The 23,737-nt window shown below is 47.5% G+C and overlaps 2 protein-coding genes across 25 annotated transcripts in view; one reads left to right on the forward strand and one right to left on the reverse strand.

The window, feature by feature from the left end:
• LOC106967305 (protocadherin gamma-C4) overlaps positions 1-13,140 on the forward strand; it is a 174,863-nt gene extending 161,723 nt beyond the window's left edge. For all 22 annotated transcript variants that reach the window (XM_027043084.2, XM_027043010.2, XM_027043037.2 and 19 more), the window contains 2 exons: positions 5,501-5,589; positions 11,116-13,140. In XM_027043084.2, coding sequence (XP_026898885.1) covers positions 5,501-5,589; positions 11,116-11,342 — 316 coding nt within the window. In that variant the 3' untranslated portion in view covers positions 11,343-13,140. The remainder of the gene's footprint in view (positions 1-5,500; positions 5,590-11,115) is intronic.
• A 2,007-nt stretch (positions 13,141-15,147) lies between these two features.
• The window catches only part of DIAPH1 (diaphanous related formin 1), a 102,842-nt gene continuing 94,252 nt past the window's right edge, over positions 15,148-23,737 (reverse strand). For 2 of the 3 annotated variants that reach the window (XM_027042967.2, XM_027042990.2), the window contains 2 exons: positions 23,130-23,216; positions 15,148-17,099 (listed from right to left, as the gene is read on the reverse strand). In XM_027042967.2, the coding sequence (XP_026898768.2) occupies positions 16,942-17,099; positions 23,130-23,216 (245 nt within the window). In that variant the 3' untranslated portion in view covers positions 15,148-16,941. Of the gene's footprint in view, positions 17,100-18,668; positions 18,725-23,129; positions 23,217-23,737 lie in introns of all 3 variants that reach the window. The other variant, XM_027043003.2, reaches the window with a different exon arrangement.

Genomic DNA, 23,737 nt, shown 5'->3' on the forward strand with positions numbered 1-23,737 from the left:
GTGAGGGCCTACAGTAGGGATTTGCCCTGGTAAGGGAGCAAGAGGACCTTTAGGAGGAAAGGAGATTGTGCTGAAATCTGAAGGGTTTCAAATTAACCAGCTCAAGGAGAGAGGGAAGAGCCTCCACACAGGCCTTGTGGTAAGGCCTCTCAAGATCAACAGACTGACAGGGTACTTTGTCTTTGCTGCTGTTATGATGAGTAAATCTGAGTGGAAGGATGAAGAAAGGAGATTTATCTAGTCCAACTCTGGCTCCAGCCCTCCATTGCTTCTCTGCTCCACTCCCCTCCACTGCACATCTTGGCTACTGGCACACCATGTTCACAGCAGGGTTAGTGTTGAGGTGAACCTAGTTCAAGTTCAAGTCAGCACTAGGTCACATTGCCCAGACAAAAGGGGGAAAGACTTGTTCTGAAGTCCCTGCCTGCCAGGTGCTCCTCCTTCCAGCCCCTGTCCTGTCTCGAGTCATCTTTTTGGCTTCTTATCTCAACAGCTGTTATCTCACGCTCTGAACCCAGCAAGCCACTTGTCCCTTCTCACACAGTAACACAGGCTCCACCCTGCAGCTGTTCCCAGTCTCTGCACAGTGAGAGTCTCCATTTAGCTTGTCCTGGTCTCCACTCTGTTCTCCTTTGATGGCTCCACACTACCCTTCCATCCCCCTCCTCTGAGAAACACTATCCCTGCTCTTCCTCAGTTGAGGCAGCCATTCAGCAGACAAATAGCAACTTAGTTTTGGGGTTTTTTTTTTTTTTTTGCTTATAAAATAATACATGCTCACTGTAGAAGCATGGGGAAATAGAGAAAAATTTTTAAAAGAAAAAGAACTCAAATTTCACAACCCAGAGAAACCCCCATTAAAATTTTTTGAATATGAAATTTTCAAATTTGTACAAAACTAGAACAGTATAATGAACCTCTATGATCCCACCGTCCAGCTTCACCTAATGCCTTACGTTGTTTCACTTCAGTCTCCACCCTGTTTCCCCCTTGAATTACTGTGAAACAAATCTCAGCCATCATATAATGTCATCTGACTCTTCACGGTCTTAGACAGTTCTTTTACATACAGAAGCATTAACAGTAATATCAATAAACTAAAAATATGTTAATACTAAGTAATATAATATTAATAAACTAGTATCATCAAATATCTAGTCTGTATTGACACTTCCCGTTATGTGTCTCTCTCTGGTAATTCATTTGCACACTTATCCAAATTAAGACCCACATTTTGTATTTGAGTGTTTCAAATCTCTTAAGCTCTTTAATATTTGCACATGTGTATTTTATTATATTATTTTCTTAATGTTTGTTTATTTTGAGAGAGCACGAGTGTGAGTTGGGGCAGGGCAGAGAGAGAGCTGGAACAGAAGGTCCACCTGTATCTGTTCTCTTTGCAGTATATCACAATTTTCCCATGTCATTAAAAAAAAAAAAAAACAAATTCAAAGTTAATTGTTGCAAAACAGACCCTTATATGGACATATAATGTATATTTTAAAAGGCTGACAGGCTTTTACTACCTTAAAAAAATTCATACGTGTTTATATTTTAACATAGTTAAATCCAGGCTGTTGTTAGAGGTGACTTTCCCAGACTTTTCTTTTTTTTTGATCATGCTGCAGGGAGCATTTTTCCATAGCCCATCTTCTGGGATGTTCCCTCACACACCCATCCATTGCACCAGAATACAAACTCCTTACGGCAAAACTCTGTCTATCAGCTTTTATATCTCAGGGTTTACCATAGTCACTGACACATAGTGGATGCTTGGAAAATGGTGAATTAGAGATAGTCAATCCCCCTCTACTTTTATTGTTCAACATCTCCTAAATCCTGGAAGAGTCTCCTATCCCCACTGCTGCCTCTCTGCTGAAGTCCAGTGTGGTGTCATGTATAAGAACATAGGCTTCAGATTCACATTAGGCCTCTTTCAGGACGTAGCTCTGCCAGTTATTGGCTGTGAGAATTTGGGAGTCTCTTAACCTCTCTGAGCCCTGGATTCATCTACTGAAAAATAAGGGATAATCATAATAACACTTACCTGCAGGTGGTTCTGAGGCTTAATTTGGCTATATATATACACACACACATACACACACACAAACACACACACACACACACACATATATATAGGAAGAACATAAATATATTCTCTTCCAGAGAATAGGAAGCTCTCAGCAAATTGTTCAGAAAGAAGTCAAAGATCTGGCAACCTGCCCATCTGTTTAGCCTGCAGCCTTCAACCATTGCCCAAGAATCCTCCTTATAGCCCAGCCCATTATGGTTCCAGGCCTACCCCTCCACTCACCTCTGTTCCCTCAGCACCACTCCCCAGTCTCCACTGGGCATCCCCCTAACCAGGTATCTGACCCTCTTGTCTCCCCTGGAGCCCTTCTCTCTGCTTCCCCTCCGTGACAACTGTTCTCCCCACTCTATCCCAGTTAGGCTTCTCCTCTAGGCATGAGCCCATCTGCCTGAGGCCTCTGCCTTCCAGAACGTCCAGTGACAGCAGGACTGCAAGTAAAGACCCCTGGATTCCCACGGAGACAGAGGTGGCTGAGGCCGCAGCACTGGGCTCTTGTCCTCCTAGAGGGACCCTTCACCCTTAGTCCTCTCCCAGGAGCAAAAGCAGTCTTTAAATTCTTAAATCCAATCATGACACCCCCCTCCCTTTAAACACCTCAGTGACTTCTCAGAGCTCTTAGAATGAGACCAAAGTTTTTAGTGTCCATTTTACAACCTCAGCCCCTGACACCATCTCCCCTTGGGATAGCCACACTGGCTGCCCTTAGTCCACTGAACTGGCCAAGCATTTCCCAGCCTCAGAGGCTTGGGGCACGTTCCTCACTCTGCCTGGAAAGCTCTCTCCCACAACACTACTTTCTCCTAGATACTTCATTTTACTTCTCAACATTTTACTTTGAGATGTTTCAAGCTTGTCAAAAAGTTCACTTGTCGAAATAGTGTGATCAACTCAGACATACTGTTTTTACCTAGATTAATCAGTTGTTTGTATTTTGCATTTTTTTCTCTCTCTCTCTTTCCACACACATACTACACTTTTTTTTCCTGAATATTTGAGAGTTGCAGACATTGTAGTGTTTGAAAAACTTTAGTATACACCTCCTAATAACAGTAACATTCTCATACAAACCATACAAGAATGATCACGTTTGGGAAATTTAACAGTAGTGTAATAACATGTAGTCCACTGGCAGATTTTCATAAATGTTCTCCAAATGTCCTTTTAATTTGTTTGGTATTTTTTTTTTTAAAGCAAGCTCTATACCCAATGTGGGGCTTGAACTCATGATCCTGATATCAAGAGTTGCATGGTCTACCAACTGAGCCAGTCAGGCACCCCTGATGTTTTTTTTTTTTTTTTTTTTTCAATTTGGGATTCAATCAAGGAGCATGAATTACCTTTGCTTGCCCTATTGCTTTCGTCTCCTTTAATGTAGAACAGTCTCCTTACTTTTTTGTCTGTCTGTTTTAATGACATGGACATTTTTTAGAGTCCAAGCCAGTTGTCTTTTAAAATGTCCCACAATCTGGGGCTCCTGGGTAGCTCAGTTGGTTTAGCATCTGACTTCAACTCAGGTCATGAACTCATGGTGTCAGCACCAAACCCGCTTTGAATCCTCTGTCCCCCTCTATCTATCTGTCCCTCTCTCCCTCTGTCTCAAAAATAAACACAAATAAATAAAATGTCCCATGATCTGGATTTGCTTATCATTTTCTCACAGTGAAATCAGGTTAACAACCATTTTGGTAGGAATACTGACTGGGTGACATTGTACACCTCCATTACGTCAGGAATCATTTCATGTCATTTTGTTCAGCTTTCAGGGATACTCACTTTGTTCACTTAGTTAAAGTGGTATCTTCAGATCTCTCCATTACAAATATATTTTAAAGTATTTGTGATTAATAAGTACTCTGTGCGTGATATTTGAGACTGTGCAGCAACCTTTCAGTTTTAATATTTTAATATTCACCAGTGATTGGTGGTTACGAGGTGGTGATTTTCTGTCATTCCTCCTACCTTTGTTTAGATGGAATTGTCCTACAGATTACCTGGAAATTTATTCAGATGTGAATTCCCTGTCTTCTAATTTCCCTTTTCCTCAGGGAAGCTTGGACTGATTGAGCTCCCTAGCCCTTACTAAATCAAGACTCCCTTATACACCCTGCTCTTTGCCCCCATGGCACTTGTCACAGTTACCATTAAATAATTGTGTGATTATTTAATGTCAGCCTCTTAGTATATAGACCATGAGCATCACAGAGACTATGTCAGTCGCGTTCACAACTATAACCCCAGTATCTTGCCCAGTGTCTGGTACACAGTAATTGGTCAGTAAATGTTGGTTGAATAAATGGACACAGAATTCCAACTGTTGTCACTCTGAGAGAGAAATGAGGCTCCTACTTTCCCTTCAACCCTAACTGTCTGATGTGAGGGTATAGAGGACACATAGAGCAGCTGCACTCTGGCCAAGCCTTAGACTAAGTCCACCTACCTGAGGATGGAGAATCCCAGATCAGGGGAAACCGTAAGCAGGGACAGAACTTGGAAAAATTGTAAAGCATTTCTTGGCTGTGCTCACCCACCATGACAGAATACACCAACATGATCATGCTCTTGCTCTCTCTGTCTCCCTCTCATGCTTCCAAGGCCTGCCCTGCAGCCCTTACCCTGGTGCCAGATCCTTCCCTATGGTAACCTCACTCTCTTCGTGCGTTTTCCTCCCCATTCATTCAAGCAAGAAATACTTATTGAGGAACTTTGGTGTTCCAGGTGGTGCCAAGGGTCACCTAATGGTGTGTGTGTCAGGGTGGCTCTTCCTTCCCTCAAAAACAGAAATAATATGATATTTCAGAATTCCAAAAAACATGGAAATACTCACTGTGGGAAAGATCTGAGTTGAGCTGGAATTTCTTCAGGTCATTTATAAGTTAGTGTTTTTAACAATCATCAAGCACTTCGTGTTTTTCTCAATGCTTAGAGTGTCCAAAGGTTTTAATTAGGTGCTTCAGCAGGAGGGGTGCAGACACCATCTTCTACAGACAGTGTAGACAGGTATAGCAGCAGGAGCCATGCGACCTGAGCTGCCTGGGGGAGGCACCTGGGCTGGGCTGGGGGGAGTTGCTTAGAAATCCCTCTGACAAATTTTATTCATCTTAGCAAGGTAGAAGTTGGGAACTGGCAGTCTAGGGAACACCAGATTTGCTGTGAGAGGGAGCTTGAGGAATTAGGGAAGTGCCTCAGAAAAGGTTTGATTTCTATAGATGGTGCAAGGCAAGCAAGTATGCTAGGCAAAGGGATTTTTCCAAAGTATTTGCAAACATTATATGTTATAATCCTACAGGCCATCTTTGGGCATGGGATGGAGATACAGGTTACTAGATCTGGGAGCTCTAGGAGAGGACGGGAGAGGCGTGAGCTAGGCTGGCCTGGGAGACTGTATTCACCATCCCACTCTCTCCTCAGCTCCCAAAATGGCGATGAAACCGGCACTTGGCCCAACAACCAGTTTGACACAGAGATGCTTCAAGCCATGATCTTGGCCTCTGCCAGTGGTAAGTTGTGCCACTGTGTGTGTGGGGATGGGGGACCTGGGGTTCTGGGGGGAATCCCACAGCCATCTGCCTTAAGACTGGCTATCAACCTGCATGGTTTCTCTGGATCTTTCTCGGAGTCCCTGAGAGGACTCATAATTCCTGGACAAAAACCCAGGTTGAGAAACAGGTTAAGACTTCCTGGGATGCCTAGAAAAGAGTGAGAAAGGAAAGATTTATTGAGGGAATAGAGGGAGTGACGTTAAGAGTCCAGCTCCAGAATGGGACCACATGGGTCGGATCCTACTTCTGTCATTTATTATCTTTGTGAATTTGATCATTTTGCTTAATCTCGATAAATCTCAGCTTCTTAAGCCAAGAAAATGGAGACCGTGGCCTCCAAGGGTTGTTGTGAGGATTAAATGAGATGATAACACAAAGCACAAAGTACTGGACCTGTGACGTACAGGCCCTTCCCTCCATGGTTGTGGGCGTGGATACTCCCAGCACAGAGAACACATTTGGATATGTGAGACCCCTTCCCTTTGTTGTTGCCCCACCTCCAGAGCAGGATTTTGATTTTCCTAGAAGGCTAACAGAACTTCACATGCAACAGAGATTCAGCCAATGGTTTTTGTCCCTGAACAGTCAGAAGGGTCCTGAGTAGGGCAAACAGAAAAACAGAATGATGTTAGTACTTAAGAGCACAAGCTTTGGAGGCAGACCAACCTGGACTCAAATCTCAGCACCCACACTTAGCCATGAGTCCTCAAGGAAGGTGCTAAGCCCCTCTGGGCTTCACTTTCAGTGACTATCACATGAGAACTAGAACAGATCTTGCTGGTGTTGTGAGGGCCCAATGCAAGGCCTTAGCATGGGGATGACAGAGTAAGGCACAATAGGTAGTGGCCAAAATTGATTACCTCTTATCTTGTTTGACCCATAAAAGGCAGATTGAGAATAATGCCTGTTCATAAGGACTAGTTTTAGGAGCAGCACATCTTGGGCTTCCTATGAAGGCTGTCAGGGCGTTAGACCCTGGGCTTACTTAGTGCAATGAAATCCTCTGTCTGGCCTGCAGCACGTGTGGAGGGCTGGGAGAGAACCCGGTAAAATCAGAACAATAATTTTCAAATCATACCTATGTTCTGTCCTGGGTGCATGCTAGGCCTCACGTCAATTCATCCTCTTAACCAGCTCTGCAAAGCAGGTCTGTGATTACTTACATCTGACAGATGAGAAAACTGAGAAATCCCTTGCTCCAAGGTCCCCATTTTGAGATGCAGATTGGGGATTCTAACCCAGTCTGACTCTCAAGTTCACGCCTTTGCTTTTGCAGCGACCATGTCTGCCTTTAGATGCAGCCTACATTTCCCTTTTAGCTGAATAGGTGTACAGGCTAACCTCCTCTTACTGTCTTGCGTTATTCTCCCAGACTAGAGGTGCCAGATAAAACACAGGAAGCTTGGTTAATTTTAACTTCATGTGAACAACAAATAATATTTTAGCATAAGTAGGTCCCAAACATGAGTATTGGGACATACTATATTAAAAAAGAAAAAAACCTGCTCATTGTTTATCTCAAGTTCAGATTTAATTGGGAGTATTCTGCATTTTATTTGTTAAATTTGGCATGCCTCTCCCAGATGTCTGTGAGGTTAAGTGAAGCCAGGCCCGTGGTAGTTCACGTGAAGGGGGAGAGGAAGGGGAAAGTGAAGAGGGCAGCAAGCCTTCCGGGACAGAACTGGCCTAGGTCTGGGGTGGGCAGGGGATTGTACTTCTGGAGGGGCCAGATACTGAGTATGAAAGAGGCCGGTGGGTGGCTCTAGGAGATACCAAGTCAGGTTCTTGAGGGAAGTAGACAGACAGGTATATTTAACTGTTGTGGGTTTTAGCATTACATGCAGGAAGGAGGCTTTTGGCCTAAATCCAGATTTAAGAAACAGAAATGGAATCAGTATTTATGGCCTAAAACCCCCCAGGGTCCCCTCCCTTGTCAGGGCTCCACCCCTCTGGCCCACACAGCATCTGACCTGAGTGTAGGCTAGGGCCTTGGGGAATGGATCCAGAGGGTTGAAGTGGCAGGGTCAGGCTCTACTCCCACTTTCACACCCACTTCTCTGCCCTGAAGCCAGAGAGGTTCCTGGAGTCCAGCCCAGCCTGGCTGAGGGGCTGCTGAGGGGAAGTAAGTAAGAAGGAAAGTAAGTACACTTGGGAGGCACTTTAAATAAACACTTGGGGGGAAGTGTGTTCTCAAGGAGGTTCTGATTTGCGGTTCAACTGACTCCGGATTAGCTTGACCAGGCCTCCCTGTCTGGAGGTGCTGTCTCAGCCCTGAGCTGGGGTGGGAAAGGAGGCTATGAGGCCAGGAGCTGGAGAGGAGGCCAGTGACCTTTGCCCTTGAGGCCAGAGTTTGCCTAGGTTCTTTCTTAATGCCTTTTTTTTCCCTAAGATTTAATTTTTTAATTTTTAATTTTTATTATTTTTGTTTTTTAAATATTTATTTATTTTGAGAGAGAGCATGAGTAGGGGAGAGGCAGAGAGAGAGGGAAAGAGGGAGAGAGAGAGAATCCCCAGCAGGCTCCACACTGTCAGCACAGAGCCCCACATGGGGCTTTATTCCACAAACCGTGAGATCTTGACCTAAGGTGAAATTAAGAGTTCAGCTGAGCCACCATCAGGTGTTCCAGATTTTATTTTTAAGTAATCTCTACACCCAACGTGGGGCTCGGACTCATAACCCTGAGATCAAGAGTTTCATGCTCTATTGACTGAGTCAGCCAGCCACTCACCCCTTTCTGGCTGCTTTTTAAAGAATGTTTCTCTATAGAATGGAAAAGATCTTGGTCCCTGCTCACTGTGTGCTGGGGGGAGGTAGAAGGAGGGACAGATGAAGAATTGATTCTACAGAAGGTCAGAGGCAGCAATCCACCATCTCCCCCCTCAGACTTACAGATGGGGAAATGGAGGCCTGAGTTGTGCAGGGCCTCTGCCAGGGTCACCCGGCTTTCTTAGTGACAGCGCTAAACAGAAGGAACTCTAGTGTCAGCCTTTTTCTTTTAGGCCCTGGATTTGCACACCTTCTCTCTCCTGGTCCAGCCCAACCTCAAAGTCCCCCACAGAGCCTGGGCCAGCATCAGGCCTGTGCTTCTGGTGGGAGGTGGCAAGAACTGGCTTTGTCATTTCCACCTCCTTGGGGTGCTCCTTAGAGATCTGGGATGCTGGTGGGATGTGGGTGGGCTTTGCCTCCATTTACCAAGTCAAGCCCTTTGTGCCCTTCTGTTTCTACCTCCCTTCTCCCTGGTTCTCCCCATTTCTGTGTGCACACACATGCGTGTGCGTGCGTGTGCGTGTGTGTGTGTTATGTGTATGTATGTGTGTGTCCCCCTCTTTGTCCCTCTCTGGCGCCTCTGAAGTCTCCCCTTTAGCCCCTAAATCACTCTGGAATCCTAGCTCTTTGAAGCAGAATCTAGGCCCCTTCCTCCACCCCTTCATTCCCAGGCTGGAAGAGGGTATGCTGAAGGGGAGGGTGAGCTTGGCTCCATCCTGGAGTTAATTAGGGAAAACGTTGAAAAAGTCAATGGAATGAAAAGGCTGGGGGAGGGGAGCAGTCTGGGGAAAGAAGGAAGTGGCAGCTGCTCCTTCCCACCCAGCCTTTCACACACCCCCCAAAGCCCTCAAATCCCGGGATTTGGGACTTGAAATGGAGATTGTAGAAACCCGAGCATTGGAGTGAGGAGGCAGAAAGACCCAAGGCTTTTCTATCTGTTCCCTTCTCCTGTGCCCTTCCCCCTCTTGTGCTGGTTTTTAAAATAGTTCCTGTCTATTTCTCAATCCCTGGTTAGTGTCCCAGGATTAGTCAGCCTCTCCGGCTTTAGTCACCCTCTCTACCCACTCCCAGGGTCTAGCTTAGAGTAAAGGGAGGCTGGGAGGAGAACTCTTGTCAGCTGGGCTGGGTCTTGGCTGGGAATTCCAGGGGCTTTAACCCTCCCACTGCCAGAGGACTCCAGCAGGAGCCCTTGGGAACTCAGGCTGAGTCGGGGAAATTCCTGGTTTTCCTTGCTGCACCCAGGGAGCATGTAGAGTAGAAGTAACAACACACACTATATGGTGGTGATGATGTGAACGCTGCACCCAACACTGAGTGAGCCCTTACCAAGTGCCTGTGGACTCATGAAGCACTGTCTCATTTGAGCCTCACAAAAACCCAATGGGATAAGTGATCCTGTGCTTTTCTACCTTCAGTGTGCCTAAAAATCACTTGGAAATCTTGTTAAAATGCAGATTCCAAGTCTCCATTTCTAACAAGCTCTCAGGGTGATGCTAAGCTAGAGCCAGAATACTTCTCTAGACCCCGTTTCTTCTTGTATACAGTAGGAAGTTGGGCTTGGGGTGTTTTCTGATGTTCCATAGCTCTGATACTGTGAACCTCTGTCTACCTTGTACCTAAGATACCTGGTCGCAGAGAATGGGCCAAGTGGGTGATGGGTATTAAGGAGGATACTTGTGATGACCACTGGGTGTTATAGGTCAGTGATGAATCCCTAAATTCTACACCTGAAACTAATGTTACCATATATGTTAACTAACAAGAATTTAAATAAAAATTTGAAATCCAAAAGAGAAATAATAGATATCTGGTCCCGGAATCATCTTTTTAGCCTCCTAGAACATGGCTCATTTTGTCTTCTGTCCTCCTCCTTTATCCTCAGAGTGATAAGATCCAACCTGATGGTGGTAGTGGTGACTCTCTCTACAGTATATGCTGAGATACACTTAGCCACCCCTGCTTTAACCTGTGATGGCTGCTGTGGCTTTGAGTTAGTCTTTTACCTTCTCTGGGCCTTGCTTTCCTCATATATAAAGTAAGGATAAATACCATACCTCACTGGGTTGTCTCACTGAGGCGAAAGCCATCATGCACGTGCAGTATCTAGCAGAGTACTTGGCACAGAATAGTTGACACTAGTCAACTCCTGTCGCTGTTATGAAATGAATACCTGCAAAACCCCCTGACCCCCTGCTAACAACAGAACTGCTGAGTGCCCCCACTCTGTGGGCACCGGCTGGTGAAGGATAGGAGGACACACAGGCCCTAGTTGCAGCCCTCCAGGAGACCACAGTCTAATGTGGAGACCAGAGAGGCTCCCGTGAGAAGGGTTAGGGCAAGGACGGAGAGCTTTTATTTATGCCCTGAAAAATAACAGCATGTTTTAGGCCCTACATAATCTTGGTTAGTCTTCACCGAAACCAGAAGAGGTAGTTGTTATTTTTACCCCTTTTCATAGATCAGGAGACATAGGGATTGCCCCCAATTGGTTAGTAGGTAAAAGAGCTGGGAATCAAACCCAGCTGGTCTCACTCCAGAGCCACTTACCTCTGCCTCTTTGTTAGAGGGTATTTATCAAAAGGTGTTTATCCCCCTTTGATAGAGAGGATATTCCCAGGGCTCATTGTGGTCAGGGCTGGGCGCTCTGCCCATTAACTGGTTGTGCTATAAAAGAGGGACCCAGAGTTTAGCTCTTCACCTTCCTCTCTCTCTTGCAGAAGCTGCTGATGGGGGCTCCACCCTGGGAGGGGGCGCTGGCACCATGGGCCTGAGTGCCCGCTACGGGCCCCAGTTTACCCTGCAGCACGTGCCGGACTACCGCCAGAACGTCTACATCCCCGGCAGTAACGCCACACTGACCAACGCGGCTGGCAAGCGAGATGGCAAGGCCCCCACCGGTGGCAATGGCAACAAGAAGAAGTCAGGCAAAAAAGAGAAGAAGTAACGTGGAGGCCAGGCCAAGAGCCACGGGGCAACTTCCCTCCCCAACCAGCCCAGCCTCTCCGTATCTGTACCCAGGCCTCATATTTTCAGGGCTCACCCCCAGATACTGGTAGGGGTCCAGGCCATGCTCCCTTTGAGAAACAGAAACAAGTGCCCAGTCAACACCCCCCTCTCTGCCCCCAAGGGATTGAATATGCAAAAGGGAGTTCTGCTGGGAACCCCCATCCAGTCAATTGCTGTGCCCATGGGGGTAGTGGGGTTAGTGTAGACACCATTTATCACACCCCCTTTAGTTACAGCTGAACTTTGCCATCTTCCAAATTCAATCAGGCCCATCCACAATTCCCTGCCTCGCTCCTGTCACCCCACCCCCTCAGCAGCTCCTCTTTCTTGAATAAGGTGGTGGGGGTGTTGAGGTACCTGGTGACCTAAAAAGGCTCGTAGTTCTGAAGAGTTGGAAGGGCGTCATAACCTCTTGGCCTCTCCAGTTCTCAGACTGCCCCCAAAGCATGGTTTGGTGCCTGTCCCTTCATCTCCTTCCAGAGCCCAAGACCAAGCTCAAGTTTTGGCAGACATGGTCACCATTGCCATGGTACTGACGCTTGCTGGATTTAGGGAGGGCACTTTGCTACCGTGCCTCTTCCCAGCGCCCTTGGGACCAGTCTTTTGTTCTGTTTTTCATTGTTTGATGTTCCCGCTGCATGCCGTGACTTCCCCCTCTCCAAACAAGAGACTTCATTGCATGTTTCAAGACAGTATGGGGTGGTAAGATAAAGAAGGGAAGGGTGTGGACATAGGGGATGGACAAAGCTTGACTTGCCAGTTATCAGGATCTTGCAGAAGGCTCTGTGTCCCCAGGGTACTGGCCAGATCCCCAATTCCAGCCATAAACCAAGTACCAGGCTGGACTCTCGTTTACCACATTCAAGGCTTGCTCACTCACCTCAGGCAGTGAGCTTTGGGCTGAGCTGTTAGCACCAATGGATTTAAACTGGCATTATAGTCAAAGGAAGGTCTGAGGACGTTTGGGACCAGGTCCCCTGGAGAGGTCAGAGGGCCCTCTGTGGGTGCTGGGTACTCCAGAGGTGCCACAGGTAGAAGAATCAGTGTGGCCCTAACAGTGAGGCAGGGCCAGCTAGGCGGTTCTTGGTCCCTGGGTTGGGGAGGCATGGAGCTACAGCAGGGACCAGGTGGACAGAAAGTCTCAGCCTAGGATCCCGGCTTCTCCACAGGGCCCCTGCACTCCTCCAGCCTCTGTTCCTTCATCTTGCCAGGTGCCATTTCTTCTCCGTGAAGGCCAATGCCCAGCCCCCCTCCCCCCAGTCTGCTCCCTAGTGGCCAGAGCCTGGTTAAAGTCCCCCAGTGCCTCCTTGTGCATAGACCTTTCTCTGCCCATCCCCTTCTGCCCACCCCCTCCCCCAGGCCCGTTCCTCCAGTGGGGCTGCGCAAGAACCCCACCCCAACCCTTACAGTAGTGTAGAGCCCCCTCCCTCTTTCGGCTGGTGTAGAATAGCCAATAGTGTAGTGCGGTGTGCTTTTCCGTGATGGCGGGTGGGCGGAGGGCTCCGCGCAGCCATCTGTCGTTGAATCCGCCTGCGGCGGCCCGTGCTGTGTTTTGTGCTGTGTCCATGCGCTGCGGCGACCCCGTCCCCTGTACTGACTCCTATAAGTGCTTCTCTTCGCATAGTCATGTAGCTCCCCACCCACTCCCCTTCCTGTGTCTCACGCAAGTTTTATACTCTAATATTTATATGGCTTTTTTTCTTTGAAAAAAAAAAATTAAAAGGTTTCTTCTGAAAGGTTGAACGGTTCTGTGTAAGAGATGGAGGCTCCTAGCATGTGTGGATGAAGTGCTAAGAGGTGTATGCCGGAAGAAGGGCGGGATCGTGAGGCTATTGTATTTGCGTCTTGGTTTTGTGTCGCTGCCCTTGAGTCTGTGTGTGACAGTCAAATGTGGCTGTGTGTGCTTGCAATACTGTTGTGCATATTTAACAGTATACAATCGACTGTAATTGCGCTTGTGGATCGGTATACCGTTGTGTGTAATCGTTTTATGGGTCTGTTGAGGGGGATCTCTGAGCGCTGCGTGGCGCTGTGCAGTTGAGCGTGCAATTGTATGCTTGTGGCTCTCTCTCCCTTAAGGTTCTAAGCGCCAGTCTCCCGGCAGAAGAGGAGACTCCAGAGCGGGGGGAGGACTGTGTTGGCAATGGCTACAGAGCTGGAAATCGGGTGGTGGACATTTCCTTAGTTTCCCCCTCTTCCCTGCTAAAATTAACACCCCACAGTACCTTTGTGGGCTCCTTCCTAGGAGGGTGGATTCTTCTTTGACCACTCCCCTCCACCCTGGCTGCCCAGTGGCTTTGGGAACACCGCGCAAGAGGGCAGGCTACATATAGCCTGGGCCTCGGTTCACCCATCTGGAAGTCACCTTCCCACTCTCTGTGGCAAAGCCAAGGAAAAGTAGAAGGTTCATCACTTTGTTGCTGGGGATGGTGTGGGGTGCCCTGTGTCAAGGGGATTGAAGAGTGAGTATACAGGATAGATTGTCGGTAGACCCAGACTATCTTCCCTTGTTCCTCTTCTCCCTCTCTCCTTGTTTTTCCATTCACTTCTCAGCCCTCCTCCCCTCCCCTCTTCCTCAGTCTGCCTCCTTGGAACACAGTGGGAATTGGAGGTTGTCCTCTGCAGGAAGTACAGAGGAGAGAAGACAGGGCGTAGAGGAATGACAAACACAGACCCACTGGGGTTATCTGGCGGATCCGGGAAGGCATGCCTAACTGCAGGGTGGAAGGAGGCAGTCTGTGGGCTTCCTATGTGCATCCTCCCAGAGCCTGGTCATGTGTTTTGCCAGCTCCTGAAGTCAGTTGTCACGGAAACCAAGCCTTCCAACTAAGCATCTGGAGGCGACCTTCTTGTGTGGGAGGAAGGGTGGTGTGGACGGTTTCTGAGATGGAATTGGGGTTTTGTTTCTGAGAGCTGGGTTGCAGAGGGCGGGGTGCTGGCTGCCTGGGTTCTATTCCAGGCACGGCAGTAGATTGGCAGTGTGTGTGAGCAGCTGTGGTTGGTCCCCTAATTGGTATGTGCGCCTGTAAAGCTCTGAAACAGAAACGCGTGGCTTCTGGTGGGGGAGAGAGAGGAGGCAGGCAACCTACCCCCACATCCCCAGCCATACTGGGGAGGCAGCTGGCCCAGGCTCCAGCGCTATTTAAAAGGCTTTTATTTCCAGTTCTAGAGCCTGCCAGAATGGGTTTGTGGTCCTCTTCAAGCCCCTCATTGTCTATTCTGGGTCTGTTCATAACTTGTAAGGTTCCTTTGTGTAGGTTACAGAGTGCTCAAGTATGGCTCTGAGCTGCAAGTGACCTGGAGCATGACCTCTGGCTTCTCACCTCTGCTGGCAGGCTCAGGTTTCTGTCCCCCTCTTCCCCCACATAAATTCCTCTAATCTGCAGTGTGGTTGGTCTGTGGCCACCAAGGGGGGGGGGGGGTAGGGAGACATGAAGAGGGGAGATGGGAGAATCTTCCCTCAGCAAAAGAGACAACAGGTACTGCCAGGACCTAGTAGTTCTTGACATGTGGGGGTGCTAGGAGGTGGGGAACTAGAACTGAGTTCAAGAAAAGGGTTCCAAACCACCAGGCTGCCAAAACAGAACTGGGGCTCTATTCCTTTGTAAGATGCAAATGTAAGGGCAGAAGCCTAAGCATGGTGTCTGTCTGGCACATGTTAGGCACCTTAAGCTTTTTGACAATGTCAGATCAACCAGGGATTTGGAAAATAGCTTAAAGTCACAAAGGAGGAGGTAAGGTAGTACTGTTTCAATGCTTTATTAACAGTTGGAAACAAACCCAACAAACTGGAGGTGATGACATCCCAGAAGCCCAAGAGGCAAGGGAAACAGGTTTGCATTTTGTCTTTTTAAATTTTTTATTAAATGCATCTTAGCAAAAGTAGATTAAAAAAGAAAGGGTCAAAGCCCCAGATGTCAGCAGGGAAGAGGAGGGGACCCAGGGGAGCAGCCTCCCCCCCACTCAAAGGAGATGCTGTTGCCCCTTCACACACAGACAGCTGTAGCAAACGGAACCTTTGTTCCTGGCCTGACGGCCTCCCTGCAGGAAGCCTCAGGTCTCCTGCGTTCCCCCCTTTGCTCCAACAACTTTAATTCTGGGTCAAGCCTGAGCAGTGTCATTCTCTCTCCTACCTGGGGGTGGAAGGTAAAAGCAAAGGAGGGCAAAGTGTCACCCTGAGCCAGAGAATCTGAGCTTCCTGGAGCCAGGGCCTCTGAACAGTCTGGCCTGCCCACTGTTCATAAGGGAGCAGGGGGACGCTGTGTGGCAACACTACTCACTTGCCCAGTGTCCAGTTAGCATTTGCACATTTGGCTTGATAAATATATTAAATTTTTATTAAAAACTCTGTGGTCTCAGAGCTCCCACCCCTGAGGCCTGGTCCACCTCTACCAGAGAAGAGCTCCTCCTGCCCCAGAACTAGATGATGGGAGAGAGAATCTGCACTGGACTTCAAGGGCCCAGAAGGCTTTAGGGTGGAGGTGGAGGTCCAGGGTGTTGTTCAGGACTGAGGCCTGTGGGGAGAAACCCCAGGGGGCACCAGGACCTGCCATCAAAGTCTCTTACATTATGGAGGGGAAAGGGGGAAGGGATAGTTATTCTCTTAAAAAAAAATCTCATATAAAAATAGATCCATTTGCAAAACAATTTCTCAGCCAGGAGGCTCCACCTCCCATTTCCTTGGAGACAGAGGGTGAGGTGTTGGGATGGTCACAATAAAGCCCATACTCCAGAGGAGATGCACCAAAGCTCCGGGGAAGATGTGAGGAGAGACCATGGCTCAGTAGCCTGGGGCAGGTATAGAAGGTTCACAGAGGCAGGGTCATAAAACATGGCAGCAGGCTGGGGACAGGTCCCACAATGTCTCTATATCCTGCCTGCCCACAGGCCCTGGCCTAGGCCATCGTGGAACAGATCAAGTGGTCCAGGTCCTTTTTGTTTTGGGAGGCCCTTCCCAGGAAGGTTTGGGGAGGGTGGGGTTTGCCTCCCCACTTCTCTGGGCACGGCTCCCGGTGTCACACCACTAGTAATAAATAACAGTAACCGGGAGAGGGGAGAGCAGAGCAGAGGTGACAGCGATGAAAGGAGGGATACAGCCTAAAGGTTCACAAGCCCCATGCTGTTCTCAGGGCTAGAGAAACCACAAAAGAAAAGCACGAACCCAGCAAGATTGACCAAAGTGAAAGCCTACTGGAAAGGCAGGGGTTGAGAAAGCAGGTGGGGCCTGGTCTGAGACAAGGCCTCAGAGTGACAGAAGACCACTGGGGTTAAGGCAGCAAACACGGAGCCTGCTTTGGTAATACAACAGCCAGGGCGGGCTGGGCTCAGGCCTCCCCACACTGCCTTTTCCTACTGGCCTCCAGGCAGCTGAAGCTGTGTGTGATGTACAGAGAGCAGCAGGCCAGAGAGTAAGACAGGGTCAAGGTAGTGGGAGCAGCCACCCCAGAGGAATATTTCCATGACCCTTTAGGCACATGCTGCAGGGCAAGACAGTCTGGGGCTCCACTAAGGAAGCTGCTGGGGCCATAAGACCCAGCTTAGCTTGCACGGCCAACCAGCTCCTTGGGTTCTTCAAGGATTGTGGGGACTCCCTCATTGTTCTTGGCAACCTTAGCAGGAACAGTAGTCATGGCATCATCCTTGGTCAGCTCCGAGGCTAGCAGAGATGTGACTGCACACCCAGCCTTCCTGTTGGCTGCAAAGAAAAGACATGAGAGATCTTGTCCACAGAAGGCCCAATTTCTAATCCCTTTCAAACTCTGTAGCAGACATTCCGCCCAAAGCCATGCAAATGTGGCTGCACGGTCTGGTTCAGAAGGCCCTTCTTTGAAACAAAGAGGGGCAGAGACCTAACCACATGTGGAATATACTTCCTAGGTGCAGAGAGCACGTGGTACAGGCTTTCCTGTGTGAAAATTGTACACAGGTTTGAATATAGCTAGACAGAAAAAATGTGATTCAGGTTTGTTAGGTAAGACTTAAAGAGGAATGAAGTGCCCAAAATCTGTTTTCTCATCATAGAGTTGTTGGAATTAAATAGACTCAGGCTTAGTAAAGAGTAGTAGTTTTGTTTTCTTGGCTGTTTTCAGGAATCTCCTAGGCCAAAACCATTTCAAGTCAGACCCGGGGAGGCCTGTCCAGCCTTCAGTAGGCTGCTGGGGGCAACTCCTGCAAAGCGGAGCAGCAGCCACGCGCTGACGTCAAGTGCACGTCACACTCCCATGTGTACCCCTACCCCCCTTCCCTCTCCCCATGCCCACATGCCCAGCTCTTCCCCACCTCTTCAGGAGTAGCAGCTGGGAGACAAATGCCAAGGGCCCTACAAGGTATGTATGTCGGGGTGGGGGTGAGTGGGTAATGAAAGGTACGTCAGCAAAGGCAGAGCTGCAGTCAAGAATGGTGAGGACAGGCCCCTACAAAGAAATCTCATTCCAATGTGTTAAGGGATGGTGACACTCCAGTTGTAATCTTAGAAAGAGAAGATCCAGTTAAGCCATGAGTTTCTGTTCTCACTGCTGGGAGCCATCCCTAAGACTGTCACAATTTATGGAATGCAGATTTATGGCCCCAGTATCTTCATTCAACACAAAGGCAGTTCCTTGGGACCATGCCCATCTCATGTTCTCTGCTTCTTCCCATGCCCTACAAAACAGCACAGAAAGACCACATGTACACAAAGAGCTGCCTGCCTGGGTCAAAGAAGCCAGACTCAAAGGCTAAATGTGCTATGATTCCATTTCTATGAAATGTCTAGAATGGGTACATCCAGAGAGACAAAGTAGATTCACGATTGCCAGGGGCTGGGGGAATGACTGCCAGTGGGGATGGGGGTTCTTTCCGGGGAGGTAAAAATGTTTTGGAATTAGTGGTTACACAAACTTAAAAATATACTGAAACCACTGGATTGTAGACTTTAAAAGGGTGAATTCTAAGCATTTGATTTATATCTAAAAAAACCCAGCTTTTGCTGAGTCATGGGAAAGATGAGTGGAGAAAGCAGTACTTCAGCCTTACAGAAGCAAGAACAGCTTGCTAAATGATGGGGGCAGCTCTGGGACAGGCGCAGGAATGAAGAGGTCCAGAGGAAGCAGTGAACAAAGCACCCATAACACCTTTGCCTTGTTTGGACCAGCAAAAAGCTTTAGGCAGCGCAGAAGCCAAACAGGGGGAAGGCCCACCCTTTCACTAGAGAGCCAGCACTGCTGTGTTCACACAACAGAGGCCACCCCTAAGTCAAGGAGCACACTGCATGCCCACAGGTTACCAGTGTATAGGTCTCCTCCTCCTCCAACTCCTCCTGCCAGGGGCACAATGGACTGTCTAACAAGAGGAGAAAGAAGAGTGAAGGCCCTGACTGAGAGGCACAAGGGCTCACCCTCTGGTTCCAGGTGGAAGGTATGTGACCTATACTCCAGGTGTTCCACACAGGCCACTACTTTGACTATAAACACGTGCTACCGCCTCAGTGACTGGGGTGGGGACAGTGTGACTAGGGAAGTCTACATGTATGTGCTTAGATCTTCTTAGCCTCAGCCCCACTTAGTTTCTGCTCTTCTCTAAATTTACTCCCTTCTCTAGGACCCTACTTCTCATGTCCAGAAAGGCAATGACTTGATGTCACTCAAGTGTGCCTGTGTATTTATCCTCTAGCAGTTGAGAAAATATTGCCAACTATTTGTGTGTGACTAAAGAAATGCATTTGTGTTGAAATAATTTGACTCCAGACCCCAGAGGGAAAAGAATACTGGGTCTTCAGGGAGACCTGTCCTGGGCAACATGGGAAAAGTCTGGTTTCTTCCTCTAAACTAAGTTGATACCAGTTGTACCTAATCAAGCAGTGTTTCTAGGTTTTCTAGATTCCAAAAGATTCTGATGCTTTACAGGTTTCACAAAAACTAAGAGTGGGTGGTAGGTGGGGGGAAGACCAAAGCTTCCCTTAAAAAATTTTTTTTTTTAGTGTTTGTTTTTGAGAGAGAGCGAGCGCACATGAGCGGGTGAGGGGCAGAGAGGGAGACAGAATCCGAAGCAGGCTCCAGGCTGAGCTGTTAGCACAGAGCCCGACATGGGGCCCAAACTCATGGACCGTGAGATCATGACTTGAGTTGAAGTATGACACTTAACCAACTGAGCCACCCAGGTGCCCCCAAAACTTCCCTTTTAAGCCTAGAAAGTAAGTACACAGGGATGTGGCCTAAGATGTGGCCTTTCTCAGAAATGAGAAAGCTCTTATTGGAACTGGAAAGACAATCAACAGAACTCAAGAATTCTGGCTTCCACTCTGTCTTCGGGGCCACAATTATACTCAACAGTTTGAACAATTAAGAAAAAGTGAGCTTTCCCCTCCTTTCCCTACCTTGAGTACTTGAGACTATTGACAAGTAGCCATAGAAGCAGATACATAATTTGACTATATTAGATCAAGGAGGATTATTAACTCAGAATAGTCTCACAGCCTGTGGGGAAAAGGGAACAATGTTGAGACTTGGGTCAAAGGTCTCTGAAGACAGATTCCTAGAAGTTCAGGTGGGCTAAGATAAAAACATCAGCAAAATCCACCAAGCATATTATAACTAGAAAAAGGTCAATGATTTGGAAAAAAGACATTTACATTTATAAAATGCAGGCTAGAAACTGCTACTGAAGAGGAAGTGTTCTTGTTAATAAGCTTCCTTGGGGGAGAGGAAACTAGGACAGATGAGACAGTCATTACTGTCCTGAAAGAACTCATTACTGTCTAAAACTTGCCTAATTATAATACCTGTCCTATTTTTACAAAAGCAGAGGGAGAATAAGTGGTCATGTAGGAAATACTCTTAACCTTCTATAGACAGGTAGACATCAGAAAACTCCCTGAAGCAACGGTACCGTGTCCAGTGCTCTCTGCCAGAAGGTATGAAAGAATACTCTGGCCTACACAGAGGGGTCACTGTCCTCTCCGGTCCATCAAGTAGGCTTAGTGGAAATAGCCCTGGACTTGGAATCACAAAAGGGGGCTACAGTTCTAGCTCTAGCTCTTCAGATCTGGGAGAGGAAGAGCTTATCTGGGTCTTAATTATTTTCATCTATGAGGAGGTCAGATGCTAATCACTAAGGTCTTTAGAGGCTCTCCTGACTCTTAAGGTTCTATTAGTGTAGGTGGAGCTTAGAGGGAAGGAAAGGAAAAGAAAGATGAATTTCTTCCTTGATTTTTATCCCAGTGGGCAGATGGCCTGTATATAAGAGGCCACAATTCAGACATGGAGATAAAGTTGAGTCATTAAAACCACATGCTGACTCAATCGTCAGCCTGAAATAGTAGCTGTAATACAATCACATGGATTCTTCCCTTTGACACTCAAACCATTGTTCTCCCACACCCTGCAGATCACAGCAGTTTACATGTCACTTTTAATGAACCGGCCCTGATAGTAACTCTCCTTTTCTAACTCAATGGTTCTTTGTATACTTTGTACTCAGTATACACTCCCTCGGGTCTCCAGAGACGGGAAGATTTTTTTTTTTAAAAAACATTCCTTTAAATACTAAGGAAAAGGCCAGGGTCTTTGAGGCTGGGACAGCTGGGACTGAGGAGGCCTGTGAGGCAGATCTGCTTGACAGGGCTTCAGTTTTTTGGCTCAAAGCAATTGATCACAAGGGATAGAGGAGGCCAAGCAAGGAATGGACCAGCTAAGTGCAGGAGCCACTGCAGGAAACCTGTAGCCACCAGGGCCCATTTTATAGTTTGAGAACGGGGCCTTCTGAGTCCAGCCTCTTTTATGTCTTCTCTTATTCTTTTGTCCCATGACAACCGGAATTTTTAAAGCTGGAAAGGACCCAAGAGACCATTTTAGTCCAGCTCAAGAAGAAACAGAATCGCCTACAATTGTCCAAGGTACATAGCATCAGAGTTACTTGACTCTGGGTCTTTTGATTTCTACCTAGTCTGATGCTGGTCACACTCTACTGTGATAGAACCTTTACAGCTAGTGTGAGGCCAGATCACTTTAGAGGACATGAATGCACTGTCTAAGCAGGATACCAGAGTAAGTCAAAGTGTCTCCCCTAAGAGATTCTCCTAGACACCCAGAGCCCAGGAAGATTAGGTTACAGGATGGAACCAATTTAAAAATCATGTAGTTCTCTGCTGCACTATCTCCTAGTATCATTCTCCTATTCCTTCTTACCCTGGGAAAATAGCATTTTGACTAATTTGGATCCTCTGCTGAAAGGTTATGTTCCAATAAAATCCCTGCTTCCTCTGCCTGTGAGTCCTGGTTTCCTACTTGGGAAGAAGTAGAGAATGGGGCCTCCCCCACAGAGGGAAGACATTGATGTCTGGCTGCCTGTGTACAGGAAGCATCTGGTATTCTAGTATACTTTCAGAGGAAGAGGCTTAAAAAGGGAATTCCCCACCAAAAATCTGATGCAGGTTGGCATTTAGCTGAGAGAGTCAACAGTGAGATGCAATGTACTCTCTTTTGGCTAGAAATACCTCATGTAAGGCCACATCACCTTATATGGTGAGTAGAGAACAATGCCACAAGAACCTGTAAAAACTAAACAAAATAAATACTACCAGCTGCACTCTCTACTCAAACACTGATCTGTAAGACTAAACGTACCCGGGAAGTTCTAAGTCCATCATAATCACCTATTCTTGCACTAGAGAACCTCTTCTCAAAGGATGCCAAGACTTGTAAATGAGGGATTCTCCTATTTAGGGAAGGTTCAGAGGTTGTACAGAAGAGCCCTCAGAAGGGAATTTCCCTTTGGGAATTCAGAGTATGGGCAAAAATAGGCAGCAACCTTTGGGTCAGGACACTAAGTTTATGGCAGCTAGCATGCTCTATACCCTTCATCCCAGGGTCCCCTTTCCAGGCTATGATAGGTACTTTAAGCCCTACAGATACCTCTGTGTTAACAGCTAAGCGCTGGCCAAAGCAAGCTGCACACCTCCTCCTTACGATAACCTTAAAGCGCTTTCAAACAGACCTACAGAATATACCAGCCAGGGAATAGGGAACACATCTTTAACTCTCTCAAAAATAGAAACCCTTGATGACTGCCTTTTCTGTTATTCCCACCCTCAACCTAGGAAAAAAGCCATCACTCCTAGTCCCAAAGGGCCTTCGCCAGACCCAGTGGTGCAAGTCAGCCCTGCATGAGGGACAGTGTTGGCTCTACCTTCTCGTGGACTAGTCTCTTAGCCACTGTGCACTTCCTTCCAAGGCAACTTATCTACCGATCCTTCCCCCATACGAATGCCTGGATCATCTGTCCTCCTATCCTCGTAATTCTTCTTAGAGGCTCTGGTTCAACTTAATCCACTTATAACTTCTGAGGGTTGTGGGGGAGTAAATAGGAACACAAAGGCAGTGGAAGCTAACTCACCCAAGGAAAGGCAGTTGTCAGACAGTTCTTCCAATGGATTGCTGCTCTTTATTATTACATGTGAGGATAATGATGCCTAACCTTCTCTGTCTTTTCTGCTTGTGAAGTTGAGTAAGGACTCTTAACTTTTCTTTGTATTTCCTACATCAAATGTACACTTTCAGTCCCACGAGACCTAGTTCTTCAGGTCAATGCTTTCTAATATGGGAGGAAGAGGCCTCGACAACCCACTCTTGATGCAGGGCCTACTGTGAAGAAGTTTCTAAACTGTCAGAGCATCTTTACCCGTTCTTCAGCCCAAGACAAACAGCCTCACCCCTTCCAGGCCCAGGCTGGGCTTCCCCTGCTCACTTACCCTGACGGGGTCCTCTCTTCCGTCGGAATGCTGCGCCTGACTGCAGAGCTTCCAGAAGACTGTCCATCACACCTGTCTCATCGCCCTCTGTCATGAACAAAGATGGAGATGTATGCTTTTCAGCCTGAGCAGCATGCAGCATTGAGCCCCACACATAATGTATGGACTGTTGACTGGCTTCCTGTCACCCACAGTGGCTAAGGGCTGAGAGCAGACAGAGGGCCCAACCCCACAGCCCATGTTTACTTGCATCTGTTTGAAAATGGTTAAAAGAAAAGGTTTGGCTGCCTATTAACCACTGCAGACCTTGGGGTATTTCCTGGCAGTACCCTCCTTCCTATCCCAACCAGGACTAGCACAGAGAATTGCAGAAATGCCCAAGTCTAATTCCAGAATAAGCACACAGACTGGGATTATGAAATTAATATGGAATATTATCACTCGCTCTTTATCCTAAAGTGTTTCACTCCAGTTCACATAAACATGTCAGGGAGAGCCTGGTTCCAGTTTCAGAGCAGGGCTGAGGAAAAAGGAGAAACCCCTGATCAAGACTGAATTTCTCGTAAGTACTGACCCCTGTGGCTGCATCTTCTAGAACCAGCTCAGCA

This window comes from Acinonyx jubatus, chromosome A1 (genome assembly GCF_027475565.1).
Source record: "Acinonyx jubatus isolate Ajub_Pintada_27869175 chromosome A1, VMU_Ajub_asm_v1.0, whole genome shotgun sequence".
Lineage (NCBI taxonomy): Eukaryota > Metazoa > Chordata > Mammalia > Carnivora > Felidae > Acinonyx > Acinonyx jubatus.